At 38.9% G+C, this 17,356-nt stretch overlaps 1 protein-coding gene across 4 annotated transcripts in view; it reads right to left on the reverse strand.

The window, feature by feature from the left end:
• Positions 1-17,356, reverse strand: part of USP24 (ubiquitin specific peptidase 24) — a 173,484-nt gene that overhangs the window by 21,856 nt on the left and 134,272 nt on the right. For all 4 annotated transcript variants that reach the window (XM_069592612.1, XM_069592594.1, XM_069592616.1 and 1 more), the window contains 15 exons: positions 15,965-16,084; positions 15,187-15,312; positions 14,459-14,557; positions 13,411-13,493; positions 12,893-13,034; positions 12,558-12,677; positions 11,925-12,145; positions 11,326-11,450; positions 10,151-10,292; positions 9,560-9,710; positions 8,492-8,587; positions 7,511-7,614; positions 6,960-7,073; positions 2,539-2,635; positions 115-231 (listed from right to left, as the gene is read on the reverse strand). In XM_069592612.1, the coding sequence (XP_069448713.1) occupies positions 115-231; positions 2,539-2,635; positions 6,960-7,073; positions 7,511-7,614; positions 8,492-8,587; positions 9,560-9,710; positions 10,151-10,292; positions 11,326-11,450; positions 11,925-12,145; positions 12,558-12,677; positions 12,893-13,034; positions 13,411-13,493; positions 14,459-14,557; positions 15,187-15,312; positions 15,965-16,084 (1,857 nt within the window). The remainder of the gene's footprint in view (positions 1-114; positions 232-2,538; positions 2,636-6,959; positions 7,074-7,510; positions 7,615-8,491; positions 8,588-9,559; positions 9,711-10,150; positions 10,293-11,325; positions 11,451-11,924; positions 12,146-12,557; positions 12,678-12,892; positions 13,035-13,410; positions 13,494-14,458; positions 14,558-15,186; positions 15,313-15,964; positions 16,085-17,356) is intronic.

The raw sequence follows: 17,356 nt of genomic DNA on the forward strand, positions 1-17,356 counted from the left end.
ACGAACACTTGTAAAATTATATCATACAGGTCCTATGTTGACCAATATAAATGTTTTGCATATATAAAATTCCTTTAGACTATAAATCCCTAGTGGAAAAAAAAAATCATTTACCTTTTGCACAAAAGTGTTGAACAGGAAAAAGTACTGAGCACAGTTTTTACAATTTTCGGGGACATCTTTATCCAACAGAGCAAGCAGGACCTCCAGTAACTGATGAAGGCTCTTTAACTGGTTAGAGGAAAGATGAAATTACATAAAGAAAAAGAAGGTAAGATGGACATCTGTAATAGGATTAACCTGAAATAAACCACCATAAGAACAAAAGGAAAAGTCTGATTGGTACAATCGAGTCTCAGATTTAGATGGATTTATGCTTTGGGGAGCAGAAACAGAATTATCCATTTGATCTTCCAGGGAAGACTGGTAGAACTGTAGAAATAATGAAAGAAAAGCCTAGTTTTGTTTCCTCGCCTTCAGACTCAAGGGCATGGTTCCACTGCCTAAAGGTCACATTTTCTAAAAAGCCCAGTTCTTTCTGTCTTTTTAAAAAAAGGCAGGGGTTTTAGAGGAAACACTTCTGAATCCCTCCCTCCACTTTGCTACTTCTTCACATAATCACAGATGCAAAGAATAAAAAACACAGACACAGGCATAGAGGCTAGGAACCGAGCCAATGGAGCGAATGGAGAGCAACAGCCTGACGGAATGACAACGGTAATATCAACTCAACTGTGAACTTACTTGAAAGCCCGCTGACGCCTCATGGAAAGCTTTGAAAAACATTTTATTTGTTTAGAAACCATCTTGGTTATCACATTGCTTCTTCTTTCCCTCCCACCCCAGCTGTTTCTGGACAAGTCCCTGGACATCCATGTGTGACCTGAGAACTGAGACCAGGCTTACTGCTCTTGTCAGCTCCTTTCCTCTGGAGAAGGTTCTCGCAGACTTTTGAAATGTTCCCATCCATCCTGTTATACTCATTATAAATACAGTAAAATCTACCATGTACGTGGCATTCCATTTCAAAGTGCTTTCCAATATAAAGTGGGTGGCAAGAGGCACCATTTCCATTAAGGGGGAAAATAGACATAATATAACAACAGCTGAGTATCAAGTGGAATTTACTGAGGCAAATGGTTTACGTCCTCCACCACTCTCTTCACTTTCTTCCCCCTGCAGTCCTGCTTTTAGAGGCTGGTGGGGTGATGTGCTATGGCCTGACCCCATCTGTAGGTAGACTGCATTGATTCTGCTTTTGTCCTTTGTCTAGGTTGGTATGTGGGAGGAAGCAGGAGAGGGAGAACATTCTTACGTTTACTATCTCAGAGAACTTCCACAGGGTACTTCAGAGCAACGGTATCTAAGCTGTCCTAGGCAGCTCCCAAGGACCTATTTTTTAATACTCTGCAACCAAGTAAGGTTTTGTGAAGAATGCTTCTGCTGTTTAAGCTGACTGAAAGCCACTGCCTTAGAGTAAACCTCCCTCCCCTTTCTTAGGATTCTTGGAACTGAGACGGACAGTGTTCTTCTTCTAGGTCCTTCCTGAAGAGTATATTTGGCCTCCTTCTCCATCCTGGACTGAAACTTGTCTGCAAATGGAGCGCCCGGCTCAGGAACGTTGAAGGAACCAAGTGCCGGGGTGCCATGCACTGGGGCTGCAGCAACAGCCTCCTGCACAGTAAAGCCAACAGCTGAATTTGAAGCAGCAATTCCTAGAATTTACATTTAGCTCACTGAGACACTGCCTCCAGCCAACGTTTATAAGGAGCCAATTCATTCTGAATACAACATTTTTCAAAGTTTTCCATGTAGTGTCAGCTGTTTGAAACAGCAAACTTGGGAAGTTACTGCTGTATTTGCTAGGACTTAACAGATTGAATAATCAGACTCATGTCATTTATGTCCAGAAGACTTAAAATCTGGGGGAAACTGAGAATGGTAATGAATACCATGTTGTTTGAGCATGTGTGGAATTGTGAACTAGAAGAGAATATGTTACAGAAAACAGGGTTAGGAGGAGGAAGAAATTCAGAATAACAGGAACAAGGATTAGGGATAACAGAGATCAAAGGAGGAGCTACTGTGGTCAGTGCCCCTGGATGGAGGGCACTGCCTGGTCCGTTGCCAAATGAAGGTTCAGATCACGAACATAGCTTCTGAGGAAAGAGACAAAGCCAGGGTGCTCAAAATGACCGCTGGTCTAGACTGCAGACTCTAGACTCAGGCTGGTCTTTATGCAGAGAGACTGAACACAAACTCCTGAGCGAAGACTCTGAGAGGGAAGAGCTCCAGACAGAAAGCCCTGATGCAGATCAAAGCAGATCTGAATTCTGAGCCTACCCTGATGTCTGGGATCTGAGGAAGAGAGGACAGAACGCCTTCCAGCCTGGCACTGATCAGGATGTCAGTTCACGGAACATGCATTTTTATGTAAGTTACCAGACTCTAATCCTAGGCTTTTTTTCTTATTATGTGCAATTTAAAACATTTGGTAAAAACAGAATGTGTAAACAGTATTTAGAAAACAAGACTAACCTTATCCTGATAAAACAAGGCACTGTCTAGGGTTTTCTCCAGGATTGTGGCCACAGCAACGCGTACTTCTCTCACATTGCACTCCAACAAGAAAATCCTAACACAAAGGGAAAGAGGTGTAAAAAAGCAAAATAGATTTCTATAACCCAACCTTCCCAACACGGGTCCCACCTACTTATCCAAGGAAAAAATTACTCCAAAATGTCAGTTCAAGTCTCCTGAGAGTGTTGGCAAACACGGGCCCTCATGAGAGAGGAAGAAGATGAAAGAGGAAAAATGAGACCTTTGAACTTGGAAGTTAGATTTTTTTCTGTTGCTTCCTTTCTTCCCCTAAGATGAGTAGCTGTATAAATGTAAATTTGGACTTCAAGAGATATAAAAGCAAAGAACCTAAGGTTTTATAAATTCTGTTTACTCAGGAGTAATTTTCCCTGGCACCCCTTCGATTTCTCAGAATAGGATACTAGTTAAGAGTTCTCAGTCAACACAGTACCTCCTAAACCCTCTTTTGACCTACAATGCCATCTGATTTTCACTTCCCTTTCCTTTCCTCTCCCAACTCTGACTTATTACGTGGTCCTCCTAGAAGCACGTGAGGCTGAAAATGTCCTGCTCCCTTCCTTTCTTCTCCTATGATGACAACGAGAGCAGTTAAGGTTTACCAGGCATGTCCATTATATTTGGTGCGTCCAGTGTTACACTCAGACACCACACTGTCCACTGAAAAGGCGTGACCTAACCCAACCCTTTGCACAGCGAGGTGGTAGATGCAGCGGCCTCAGGTGTGGTGGGGGCAGTGGGGCGGGGCGGAGGGGGCACCATCAGTATCCCTGGGGCTGGGTGAGAGTGGTAACTAACTACCTTAGAGCAACCAGGTAATTGCATGCATTCCCACATGCAGTGAGCCTTTCTCTGCTTCATACATGCACTCTGACATGACAACCCTTATTATAATCAGCACAGTGAAAACTTAACTGTTTCTAATATTTCTCAACAGAAAATTCTATTTCATGAGCACGATTTAAATACAACATAATTTTGATGACCCAAGTCAAAACGGTCCGGATGAGACAGTCTTCAGGCCACAGCAGTGAAAGCTGCCCACGTCTGTCTTGAGGGCAGGATGAGCTGACAGCCCTGCCCTCCTTCTCCTCATAGGAAGACGAGAGAGGAGCTTTCCAAGGCTGCTTCACTTCTGCTCATTCCAAGTCACTGTTAACGCTAATAAGCATTAGCTACTTCATGTGAACCCGACACAAAAGGCTGTTCAACATCCACTAAGGCTCTTTTCCTAGAGTTAGGAAAGGTAGGAAAGTTTAAAAGATTCCTTCTGTCATATTTGGCTCTAGGGGTCTGATTAGGTTCAGGCACAATTCTTTTGGGAAGAACATTTTTGGCGGTGCTCCACATTACCTATCACGGACATTAGGAAGCACTGTGAGGATGCAAAGGAACCCAGAATATGGGCAACTCTATAGGTCGAATGGCCTGTCTCACGCCAAATACATGGCATGACGGAAAAGGTGGTGGGGATATGGGACAATTACAGATTAAAAGAACAGGAAGAGACATACACACCAAATACAACATGTGAAGCTCATCTGGATCCCAATTTGTACAAATTCGATGGTAAAATGACACTTTTGAGGCATCTGGGGAAATCTGAACATGACTGTGCATAGGATGGTATGATATGAAGGAATTATCATTTTTGCTTGGAGTGATGATGGTGAAGTGTTTACTTTTTTTTTTTTTACCTTAACCTGTTAGAGATACATGCTGCAAAATTTAGAATGAAATAATGATGTCTGAAGGTTACTTTAAAATACCTCAGAGAATAAAGGTATGAGAATGTATAGAGCTGGAATAAGTAAACATGACTGGCCAAATGCTGACAACCTGAGCTGGGGATGGGTACAGGCTGTCTACTTTGCTGTATGTTTAAAAATTTCCACAGGAAAAAAAATTTTTAAAAAAGATGTTAAGTACCCTTCAGGTTAGTAATTTTTTAGATCAATTTAAAAGCAGTATTTGCTTCTAGTTTAATTTTTTACAGTTATAATTATAGTTAAAAATTTCCCCTGAAGAGGACTACATGGAGCGGCTGATCTGAGACAACAGCCTCTTCAAGTTTACTAAGATATTAATATAGTGCATATTTATTCGTTGTAACACTGACAAGTTGTATTAAAAGTGCTAAAGAAATTAGTATTTAGAGAAAAGTGAAAGTGAAAGTGTTAGTTGCTCAGTTGTGACCAACTCTGTGTGACCCCGCAGACTGTAGCCCTCCAGGCTCCTCTGTCCATGGGACTCTCCAGGCAAGAGTACTGGAGTAGGTAGCTATTCCTTCTCCAGGGAATCTTCCCGACCCGGGGATCAAACCTGGGTCTCTATGTTGCAGGCAGATTTTTTTTTTTTTTTTTACTGTCTGAACTACCAGGGAAACCCAATTAGAGAAAAAAGAGAATAGAAAATATTAATTCTTCAAATAATGAAATCAGAGCAATTGATAATGATGAGTAATTGGGCTTTATAAAGAAAGGGACAAAATATAATAAACTCTGTCAGAAAAACTTTAGATTAGGTAATTTACTAAGATTCTTTTTACCATGTAGGAATTCTAAGAAACCAAATCACACTATCAAAGGAAGTTACTGAGTTTTTCTGGAGATATTTAAGAGCAAGCCTGCTTGAACATAAAAGGGAGTCAAATAAATATTTTGCCATATTCCTTTCATATGGATGGCTCTATGATGTTCTACTGCTTAACACAATACTCAGGAGTCCTGACGGGAGGATATTTTGGAATTGAGCTGGAAAAATGGGTGAAAAATTATCTTAAAGTAAATTCTAAAAGGACAGGCAAAAATACTTGAAAGACACATTGATTTATTCTTTCTTTATGAACTGTATGCATGTATATATGCACAAATACTGAGCACTTAAGTCTGCCAGGCTCTATGTGTACAGTAGGGAATCAAACACACATAGCTTCTGCTTGTCAAGAAGCTGACATCTAGTAGAGGGGACAGGCAAAACAAAAGAACAGGGCAGACCTACTTTAAACTGGGTGGTCGGGAGTGAGCATCCTCTTTGCCATCTGATGGATGAGAAAGTGTTTGTTTGCTATGCAGAGATGAGGGGAAACTGTTCTAGGTAGAGGGAATAACAGGCAAAAAGGTCTTCATGCAGAACAAAGAGCTTAGTGTGTTCAGGAATCAACAAGCTGCTGAATGCTAAGATAGGAGGAAAGTGAAACACACAGGCAAAGCCCATATTCAAGGGAGGCCTTTTGTGTTCTATTATGGTAAAGATTTTGGTTTTATTATGAGCAGTGAGAATCCACTAAAGAAATTTTAAGCAGAGAAGTAACATGATCTACCTAGTTTTAAAAGGAAGGGGGAGGTAGAGATACTAAGCGAGCCAATAAATGAATGTTAGAAGCTCAGACCTAGAGATGAAGGGGAAATGGGATCAAGAGTTTCTAGATCTTAACTTGCCACTGGATGACAAACTCCCTGTGAGAAAGGAGTGGCATTTCTGAATTCCCGGTGGTCTGCTTTAAGTTGAGAGGTATGAGAGCGTATTTGTATGCTGACAGCAGTGACCTGATAGAAAATTCTGGAAGATAAAGATGCTGGAATGATAAAGAACCAACTTCCTTGAGAAGCCTTGCTCATGTAGAGAGATTCATTTTGAGAGGAGAGAGGACACTTCTTCCATCCTATCAGGAGGAAAGGAGAAGGTGGGAAGAGACTGGTTGGTGTGTAACTTGTGATGGGCGATGGTGGGCGCCGCTGCTCATCGGCTAGACTTGTGCCTGAGTGAAACCCGAGGCAAGGCCACTGGCTAGGGTGGTGAGCCAGGACAGCTGTGGCAGAGGGAGGAAGAGGTCCCTGGGGATAAAAGAGCCTGGACACTGAGAAATCAAGGTGCTCGCTGCAATCCCCATAGGAATGTTGAACTCTCTGAGGATAAGAGAATGAGAGGGAGCAAGGTATAAACATTCACAGTGATTGGACCATCTTGAAAAACAAAATTATGTTTTAACTACAGATGCACAAGTAAATATACTATCACAGGTAACACACATCAAAAGATTTTTGAAAAAGAGTGTTTTAGCCAGAATCCAAACATATCAGCAATACTGTGGTATTACTGTGCAGTAACCCAGGACTGCTGATCTTTATCTGACACCAGACTGTGAGTCCCTGAGGGGACAGACTTGTATTTGAGAATCCCCTGAGTGACAGCAGGGGGTTCAAGACATGCTTGCCTCTGAGCAGCTGGCTATCTGCTTAAAATTGATTCCAATCAGAAAACTAATTTCAAGTTGAAAAACAAAGCGTTACAAGAAACTTCAGCTTTAAATCACTGGAAGAGAAACAAATTTCTTTTAACGAAAAGATACTGACACTTACTTTATCAATTCTCGTCCTTCAGAACTAATAAAGTATTCAACTAGCCATTGACAAGCATCAAAACTTTTTGAAAGTAGTGCTTCAATAGTGGCAATCCATTCTTCAGTGTCGACCCTTTAAAAAAGCAAAGACAGTGATGTTAGATAGCCTGGCAAATAAATTCATGGAGTGTCTTTCACTTAAAAAAATTTTTTTAAAAATTTTCTCGGGAGTAGGGTGGAGGATAAGTATGTATTCAATGATCGCTGGACTAACACAGATAGTTAGTTCAATCCCCACGTCTGGATATAACTTTCCCCAGGTTCTAAAGATAAACAGCATCTAAACCTTATACCACAGTTATTTCTTTTTCTATTTTTTCCATCTTTCCTCCTGGATTAGAAATTCCTTAAAAATAGGAACTCATGTCTTCAGCATCAGAATGTATTAGTAATTGCCTTCAAATATTTAAAAGAATGTTTTGAATTTTTGAGTGTCTGAATTTATAAATTCAACTTTTGTTTAATTAATGCCTTTTGCAGAACAGACTGTGAGAACATAACATTTCTTACCTGAGTTTTTTCTTTGTTCGTAGGTAAGTTTGAAAAAGGAATTGAATGGCAAGCTGTAAGCTAACCTTTGCCATGCAAGGATAGTATGGATGCTTTAATTTAGTCTGTGAGAGAGGGAGGAAAAAAAGAGATTTTTTTTCACAGTTTTATAGATTACTATGCATTGTTACAAACTGAGTAAAAAGATATATAACAATAATAATATATATAATAAAGTTAAATACTAGTAAGAAAAATAAAGCCAGTTTGTTATAGAAAATGTTCCAGTTAAATTTTAAAAAGATTAAGAAAGATATCATCTGCATTTCTTACATGAAGCCTTCTCAAAATAGAGCCTTTAGACCATAAGATGTTAAGTAATGTACTAACAGACTAAGAAAGTCTTCCCCTTATTGGCAAACTGTGATCATGGTACTCACAGAAAAGAAGCACTTGGAGACTAGCAACGTCTGACTACAAATTACGATGATCAATCTCCTCACAGCACAATATCCATTTACGTCACTTATGGCTATTAAATTCTTTACAAAATATAATAAAAGCACTTAAAAAAGCCAATAAGTGGAAAGCTGTACTCATTCACAATCTGCACTGTACATTCTGAATACTGCCTGTATTTGAATATCACTCAGTGACTGACACATTTGTGAGAATTTCTTTGGGCATATAATCTAAATGCTAACATGTAAGAATAAGGATAAGTTACTGAATGCTTTGAGTTGAGTGAAAGTCGCTCAGTCGTGTCTGACTCTGCAACCCTATGGACCGTCCATGGACTGCTCCAGGCCAGAATACTGGAGTGGGTAGCCATTCCCTTCTCCAGGGGATCTTCCCAATCCAGTAATCGAACCCAGGTTACTGCACTGAAGGCGGATTCTTTACCAGCTGAGCCATAAGGGAAGCCCACTGACTGCGTTAGTGGAAAGATTTTCAACTATGATCCTTTCTAACGTCTCTAGTGAAACTCCGACTAGTACTTACGGCATTCAGTGATGCTAACGACAAAACAAAACTGAAATAATCACTACTGTACACATCTCTATTCTTCATAAACTTGAGGTTTTCGTCTCTCACCATCTACAAAACAAAAGTGTTAATTAGTTTTAAGAAACAGGGTAAAATTATTCAACATGTAAAAGATATTTTAGTGATAAGTTAGGGTAAAACAGGTTCATAAAATACTTCTCTCAAGCTTTGAAATTTTTAAAAAGGAGAGAGGAAAAACTTTCAAAGATAAAGAGTTGTAAAATGGTGAATTATTATTCACTAAATGACCCAATTCTTCTGGGAAATTCAGGAAAACCACCATGTGACAAGTCAATTCTAATCTGTTACTCTGAGTGGAAAGGGACAATCAGAGTTTTTCCAAATACAACCAACTCCATGCTCTCCATGTATCAGATGGCTTAATTTACCTTTTTTTTTTTTTTTTAAACCAAAGACTTCATATTTCTCTTAAATTTTTTGATTCTGGCTACTTAGCTCTTGATTACTTAGTGTATAAAGTCTGGACAGGGAAATGGGACAGTCTGAATTAAAATCCTGGCTCTGTGACGCTGGCAGCATTATTTCTCCCTTCTGAGCTTTCTCCCCTTTTCACCTGAAAAATGGGAATTAAACCTGCTACTCCACAAGAGTGTTTTAAGAATTAGGGATTTAAGCGTGTAGCACAGGGTAGGTATTCAATAACTGATGATCATCATCGTTATTATTAGTTCTACCCAAAGGTTATGAACCTTATTTTTCTTTCCAGATTTTATAAGTTAATTTCAGCAATGAGTTTCTGCACTGCCCTCTCCTTCCCCCTTGCTTACAGGGGGCACCCACAGGCACACAGCAGGCCAGGAACGGTGCTCATCAACCCTGAGTCTATAGCCACTTCTGGGACAAGGAGGGTCAGAGGACACTGTGCTAGGCTGTCGCTGAGTCAGAAGTTCTGGACATAACTATGTCCACAAGAAGGCCGGCAACAGTAGTTCTGGACCTATGAGATAAGATTTCGACATTTATCTGGGTTTTCTCCCTTAGAACTTGTTATACAGTTCTTACCTGGTATATTCGAACAGGCATTTTCTCCACAAATAGTCCTTTCTTCTCACCTTTTTTCACTAGCTTGGTTAGAATAGACAGTCGGTCATTGTTAGGCCTATGGGGCCGAGGAGACGACTGAGGTGAAATCTCTGGTGAAGATGGTGCTGACCTAAGAGACATAAATAACGTGTTAGATTTAAAAATAAACTGTACAGTTTCATGATCCAATGTATTAAAATGCAAATTTGTAGAAAATAGGACTTAAAAAAAAACACCTTTCAGACAGTGCTGGCATAGTACTAGGTTCTGGACATAAAGTGCACTCAATAAATGAGATTTTTAAAAATCTCAATTCTAAAATGAAATAATTTCTCTCCATGTTTCTAAATACAAAGAACTTCTTGCCAAGGAGGTAACCACCAAGGTTACTTCCCAACTTGCCAAGATAGCAGTGAGAAGAAAGACAGGGGGTAGAGGGATTTACTTACTTGCTTTTTAGAATTTCTCTTTAGTTTAGCTAATTACCTTTAAATACCAAAGAGCATGCTCTAAAGATCACAATATCACCTACTGAAATCACACAGCAAACTACACAGAGGAGACACTCACAGAGAGAGGTCCTCGGCTTCCTGCCGTACGACGCTGACTCGACTCTTCTTTGGTAACACGGGGGAGTTCTGATCAGACACCCTCTGGTAAAAGAGCATGTATGCGTTCCAGTATCTTCGGCGCACATCAGTATAGGGGTTCGCTTCATAATGAGACAACGGGAAGAACTCTTTGTAAATAGAAAATTTTCTCTTGACAATTTAAAACAACAAAAATCCAGCAAGTAAGTACTTCCAAAATTCATTAAATGCAAAGTATAAGTAAAGTGCATGTCTTTTCAGAGTGAGACTTAAAATCACTCAGACGGTGCTCCAGAGGGGCAGGGAGTAAGGGAGCTATATGGTAAAGACGTAAGGGAAAGAAGGTAAACTTTCCCAGGCAAGCTGAAATCCAATCAAAGGGCAAGTCACACTTGAAAGTCAATTCTGTGGCACCGTTTGGGGCTATAATTGGCCTCCCTTAACCATTTCTGCACAAAACAGCCAAATCCACGTAAATTTTGGTAAAGACACTATATTCAGCCACTAAAGGCTGCCACCTTTAGATACATGACTACCACGGTCTGGTATCAAGATCTAATATTGTGCATCTCACACAGGGGGAAAATTTTAAATGCCCCTAGACTATTTTGAAGTCAAGTATAAAAAATGCCAAGGTTTCTTCAAATAGTGAATTCTGATGGGATTCTGTCAAGTACTTTTGTGTTTTTTCTTCTGGGGGTGGGGGCTGTGGAAAGATTCGTTTGCCACACTAACAAATACAGCTTTAAAAACACAGGTGCTAGAGATATCTTCTCTATTAATCATATACCTCTACGTAAGTGAAAAGGAAATTCGAACATTTTAGTGGACAACTACTTCTTCTGAAACTATTTTTAAGGTTGAAATTCTTTCAAGTTGTTCTGTAATATTCATTTCTCACACTTAACTTACTCCTTACCCTAGGAATGTTGTAAAGAATCAAAAAAATTAAAAAAATTTTGTAAGCAGCTTGAACTTTTTCACTCTGGCTATCAAGGAGTTTGTGGATCTATATGCCTAGAGCAGCTGTAAGTAAACAAAATAAATAAATAAAATTGGTTCTATTTTTATATAAAAAATACTGCTTTCAATGTGATAGAAAAGTACATATTAAAAAATAAAACCAATGGAAAATATACATTTGTAAAAACTTACTTTGATCGTAAACTTTTGGTCTATATTCTCCTCCAAAGCATTCATACTCCAGGGTCTCATCATTAAGGTCAAATTCTTCTATAACTGTGTCATTAAATTTATACCACTTTCCTTTTCCACATCCCCTAGAGTGCACATTTGATAAAACAAACATGAGGTTAAAAAGCCAAACTTCCGTCCCCAGCATTCATCTCTATGTACTGTCTATAAATACAGAAGGTAATTACCATTTGAAAACACCTAAGAAAAACATAGCAAAAGTTACTTCAATTTTTTAAACAACTTTTCAGAATAAAGGGATAAAACAGTTGCAACAAGTTTTAAAAATCCAATACGGGAAATAAGATCAAAGAGCAATGTGAAAGCTTCTGCTCTACATAAGGGTAAGTGTGAGTAACAGTAGGGAAGAGGGAGCAGAAGACAGATACTGGAGGGCAAGGGTGAAGGAGGGACACCGGAGGAAGAGAATGCACAGAAGAGAGACAGGAGGGCGGGAGGGGGAGCAGGGGAGGGGCACAGGAGGGCGGGGGAGCAGAGGAGGAAAAGGAGGGCAGGAGGAGAGCCTGCCGGAGGGGTGGCGTGGCGTGAGAGCCGCTTACCGCCTATCCTTGATGAAGGAGTAGTAGTGGCCCGCATGCGCCTGCCCACTATGTACAATGACACCAACAAGTTCATAGTTTTCTGTGAGGGCAACTTTTTTCCGTGGAGATCCTCCACCTCCTTGATCTGTACTTCGCCCATTTTCACCAACTTCGGAAGACGAATCTTGGCGAGCCATTCCTGAAACCGTGTAAGGCTCCATGTTTAGCATCCAGGGAAACTATTTAAAAGCAAAAACAGCACATTGATGATGGTTAGCAACATACAGGGCCACAGCCACTGAATTCTGTACAAACAAGAGGGATGTGTTTTCCTAATTTAAGCAAGGAATACCCTCCAACTCAAGCACACCATCTCAGAATGGCTCGCAGGTCCGGGAGAGTCTAAGTAGTCTCCTGTTGGAGCATTAAGGAAGGGCTTCCTCTTCTGTCACCGGGACGCCTTCCAGATATGAAGGTCATTGTCCAGAATCTGCCTGTGCCGCTAGTACCAGTGGCTTAAGATACGGGCTGTGTTCTTCTCAGAATGCTAAGGTTTCCCATTTTAAATGAAATTTGAAAATACAGAAAAGGAAGCAATAAAGAGAGTGCAGTAATAATAGCTATTAAAAAAACTAGGAAAACAAAAGTTACCCTTATCTGTTCATCGTATTTAATGGAGCGTCCACTCTCCCAGTCAAATCCAAATCTCATCAGGTGAATGACCAAGACACTAGGTAACGATTTAATACAGGTCCTTTTCACTGTTGTTCTCTACAGAGAAGCAAAACCCAATTATTTCCATGGAGATGATAAAACATCAAAGTAATTAATACAGAGGTCATAGATTTGTACAGGGTTTTCCCATCTGTGTGAACACTAGTCAATACACAATCTAATGGAAATAACAACAGGAGGTTAAAACTGATCTTACATAAAACATGAATAACAAATTAAACCTATTTTTTTTTAAAGGGCAAATGTAATACCTTTTCTTTACACTTTTCGCAGTAATACGCATTACTTCCCTCAAGAACTTCTCCTCTAACAAACTGGTCCAAAGAAATTTCCAAACTCTGACAGGAAGTAACTCCTAGATTGAGAGCCATGAAAGCTTCTTCACGCTCGTATCTTGAATAGCAAACAACAGAAAAACCATGATCAACAATGGAATGAAAAAATCTTGAAATTACCACAATAATTGAGACTAAACTTAGAACTACATTCATAATCAGCGTAATTAACAATACCTTCCCTCATCCTTCTAAAAGTAAACTACCAAATAAAAACGCCAAATTTTGACCACTTAGAACTGCTTAAAATTAAGAATTTCAACAAAAAAACTTTAGAAATGAAACCAAAGAAATTTAATTCAAAAAACAAATATAGATCTATTAGGAGATATATCTGCAAGCCTCTCAAGGAATAAAAAATCTACACCATATTAGAAGAATCATTCAAAAAGGATGATGGTTATTTTTTTGATGTCAGTGTTATTTTCACTAACCTGTGAGGACAGTCTTTACAGATTTTCTGATCAGAATAGATGCCCTGAAAAGTATTCTTAAAGATTTGGTCTCTCCCCATTTTCTGTTGAAATAACAGAGTTAAAACTTCAGTTGACACCTTTAGAACTTTCAGGTTGTTTATACAGAATTTTATTTAGACCTAAGCTAAAGCACAGATTTTAATTTACCCAACAAAATAAACTTAGTCGGCTTGGTAGTTTAAGCTAGGAACTAATGAAAGCATTACAACCCGTAGACCCACTGTCAGAGGAACGTAAACAATCAGAAAAGGAAGAGCAGAGCCGTCGGCCACACTGATGACAAGGACGGCACTCTCCATGGTCACCTGAGTCCTTCTCCCCTTGCCACAGTCCCCAAGCTAGCAGGGACTCTCCATGATTTCTTTCTTCTTGTGGATAGAATGCTACAAATCTGTAAGTTATTTTATTTTGGGCCCCCTGCAGTAGAAGCAGAGTCCTAACCACTGGATCACCAGAGAAATCCCTGTACATTATCTTTTTTTAAAGAAACAGGTAACTTGTGCCTTCTGATGAGAGGACAGGTAATGCTGGCAGTGACGGAGGCGGTCTGTGTCTTAGAAGGCAACACCACTTAGGAAGCTTGTGACAGGTTTTACTGGGTAGTGGTAGGAAGCTCTGGGTCACGTAACCACAAACAACTTCTGAATCTGGTTCTTTCATTCCCTTTGACAAAGCAAGACAGCTCTGTGTGGAGCCACGGGTTCACTGCTGACAGCTGCACTGCTCTGAGGCAAGGTTATGTCAATGCAGACACATAGTGCACAGCTACAAATAGTCATTACTATGGGATATAGGTTAAGAACTACATACAAGTGTCAGATGAATTAAGAAAATAAATCTATAATCTATAGTGTTCTGTATATTTTGATATTCAAACCCAGATGAAATGAATTACAGTTGTGGTGTTAAAGATAATCACTTTCTGATTTGTAATCCCAAATTCTAAAGCACTGTTCTCATGCTAGACTTTGACAGAATGAGAGGGAAAAATGCAAGTTTTTTCTACCTTGAGATACTCATCCATCTGATCAATGAGACTGGTGAAGAATTCATATGCATCCTGCTGTTCTCTCACATAAAGTTCTTTGTTCCACATCTTGAAAATCTATGTAACAAGAATTAAATACATTGTTGAAGGAAAAATAGCAATTTCTGAAGATGGTAGAAAATGAATGCGAGAGAATCTTTAAATGCTTCTAAAAATCAAGTTCACTATGAGGATATAAAAGTTTTTACTGATGTGAGATTAGCTTGCATTCAGCCATCTATGTTTTTCCTCAGTCTCTTTATAGTAAGTGTATGAAACCATATAGGGTGAGATTTAAGGTCAAGGAACAGACAGTTTCTCTCCTAGAAACTATCCAACCTATGGGGGAAATATAAGGCAAACCATAATACAGCAATGCTTTAAAATATTCTTTATTTAGAGGTACTAGTGAAATTGGCATATGTGCAGAGGAGTAATTTGAACAAATATTTCAAACAGATAAGTAAGAATAAGGGGAAAACAGCCCAAACAATTAAGACTAGCAAATCTCTAGAAATTATCTAAATGACTATTTTCAACATTCTAATCACCTGAAGAAGAATGGTAAAGATATTTCTTTTATAGGTTCTTGGCAATGGCATTAGTCTAGAGTTAATAAACCAGAGACAGTTATCACTAGAGAAAGAATGTAGCCACATTCCAAATAGCTAACATCTTTCAATCTAAAGAGTTACTGGGTGAAATACCTTCCAAAAGTTCTCAGGTACATAGTACTGTAGTTTGCTTTCCATCAAATGCCCAAAGAGAGACTGTACTTGATAGAATACACTATCATCTGGATTGTCCGTGTCATCATCCACTGAAAGTAACGACTGAAAAGAAATTAAATGTATTAAATTAGAAATGTTCAACCACTTTCAGAAAACCTTGATTTCTATACTCCAAGTGCCCACCTGTTCTTTCAGAATGACATGTGTGTTTAGCTGTGGCTACAACTCTGCGCATGTTCAGCTCCAACACTGCTAGCTACTATAATAATGAACGAATCACCTCTGAGCTTCTGTTCGGCTATGAAAAACTGAGACCAGCAATACCAGGATCTTTACAAGAAATGAGTACGACATAGTGACACAGGATATTCTCAAAACTACTTGCTGCTATATCATGACCTACTAGTAGATTATTACAAAGTGCAAATGATAGAGTCTAAATATTTCTGAAACAGAAGAAACATTGATAGCTTTATGGGACAGAATTTGAGAATAATTTTAGGAGTTAAAAAATCACATTAGGAAAAAAAAAAATCACATTAGGTCAAATTCATCTGTCAGGCAGTATGAGACCTCAGCAGATTTGTAAAAGTTTACGACTATGAGCAATGTCATCTATACAGACTTCAGAAGTTACTACAGAGTCTCTAGTTAGGTCTAGTTTTAGTAAACCCCAAAATGCAATATATGAATATGGAACAGTTCTCAGGCACACACATTTACGAAACTAAACAGAAAAGAGGAAGGAAATCACCTCTGGGAGACCAGGTTGCATATATAGCTGTTGGAAGACTGCATTCATGTAACACGTAGCACCACCATTCCTCAGCCCCACAAACCCTGAGCTGGACCTGCTATCCACAGGGGGAAGGTACTAGGAAAAAAGGAGTAGAAACCGTAGAGACAGAGTTAGTATCTTGGCCACTAGCAGACTTCCTCACAGCAATGTCAGATATCCCAGAGGAAAAGAGAGAACCTTGCAAATGTATCCATCCAGTGTGTCAACGAGCTATGGTAGCAAACCCATGTCCACAAAGCATCTCCACAGATGCAACGCAATTCTAACTGACCATCTTAGTGTTTCCATTTAGTTCCTAAAATACCTCCCATATATGAAGCATGTATTTACATATTCACTACGTAGTCATGCATTTAGTCACTTCATTATCATTCAACAAATACTTCTTTAGAGTACCCTGAAGCCAGGGATATGAGAGAGCAGAAATATATTTGTTCTTTGATCTCAAGGAGCTTACATTATATAGTAGGGTAGACATTAAGTAAAAATATTGATAGATACGTATTTTCAAACTGAGGTAGTACTTTGAAAAGTAGGAAGGGTTCTGTGAAGCATTTACTAGGAAGAATCCTAACATGTCTGGATGGTCAAGGAAGGCTCATATTCCTCTTACTTTCTGAGAAGGTAACATTCTTCTACTGAATTTCCTCTAATAAGCATGCAATTAAAAAAATATGTAAATACTGTAGCATTTTACTTAAGGATGTTTTGTAATAATGCAGATTCTAGTACAGTGTTTTCCTAGGTAGAAATAATTTAGAAAAGGCATCCTGAATAAAGTTCAACATGGCACGTCTCCAAGTGAAAAAGGATACTGTAGTGACACACTCTGAAACGTGATTACAGTAGAATTTGGTGCGAATGCTATGACCAGAACCATATTTTATCTGCATATATCAAGTACCTGCATCCATGTAATAACTAACAAAGTGACAAGACCCTGGAGATCTTCTGGACTGAAAGGAATTGCTAAATATCATATACTTTTCATCAACATTCAACATATACTTAGAGCAAGGTGATTTTTATGATCTAATTAACACTGTAATTTATTTGTAGTCCAAAGCACAGATTAAAAAAAAGTTGCAAAACAAGAAAAAACTGGTTGATAACAGTGCTAAAAGTGTATTTATATGACAAATATTTTCTTGATTATGCTGATATAATCCCTGGCTTACTAAAGTAAGATTGTCATTTTAATCTGATTATTAAATGCATGTAAAACTTAAAGCATAGCATAAAGTAAGCATTATAAACTAAACAGTTCATACCAAAACAGCTCCCAGTTTACGCACACATTTCACTTTGCAAGTACTATTTCCTCTATTTAGAACACCTGTTCTCACT

Source organism: Ovis canadensis, chromosome 1, assembly GCF_042477335.2.
Source record: "Ovis canadensis isolate MfBH-ARS-UI-01 breed Bighorn chromosome 1, ARS-UI_OviCan_v2, whole genome shotgun sequence".
In the NCBI taxonomy this organism is placed as follows: Eukaryota; Metazoa; Chordata; class Mammalia; order Artiodactyla; family Bovidae; genus Ovis; species Ovis canadensis.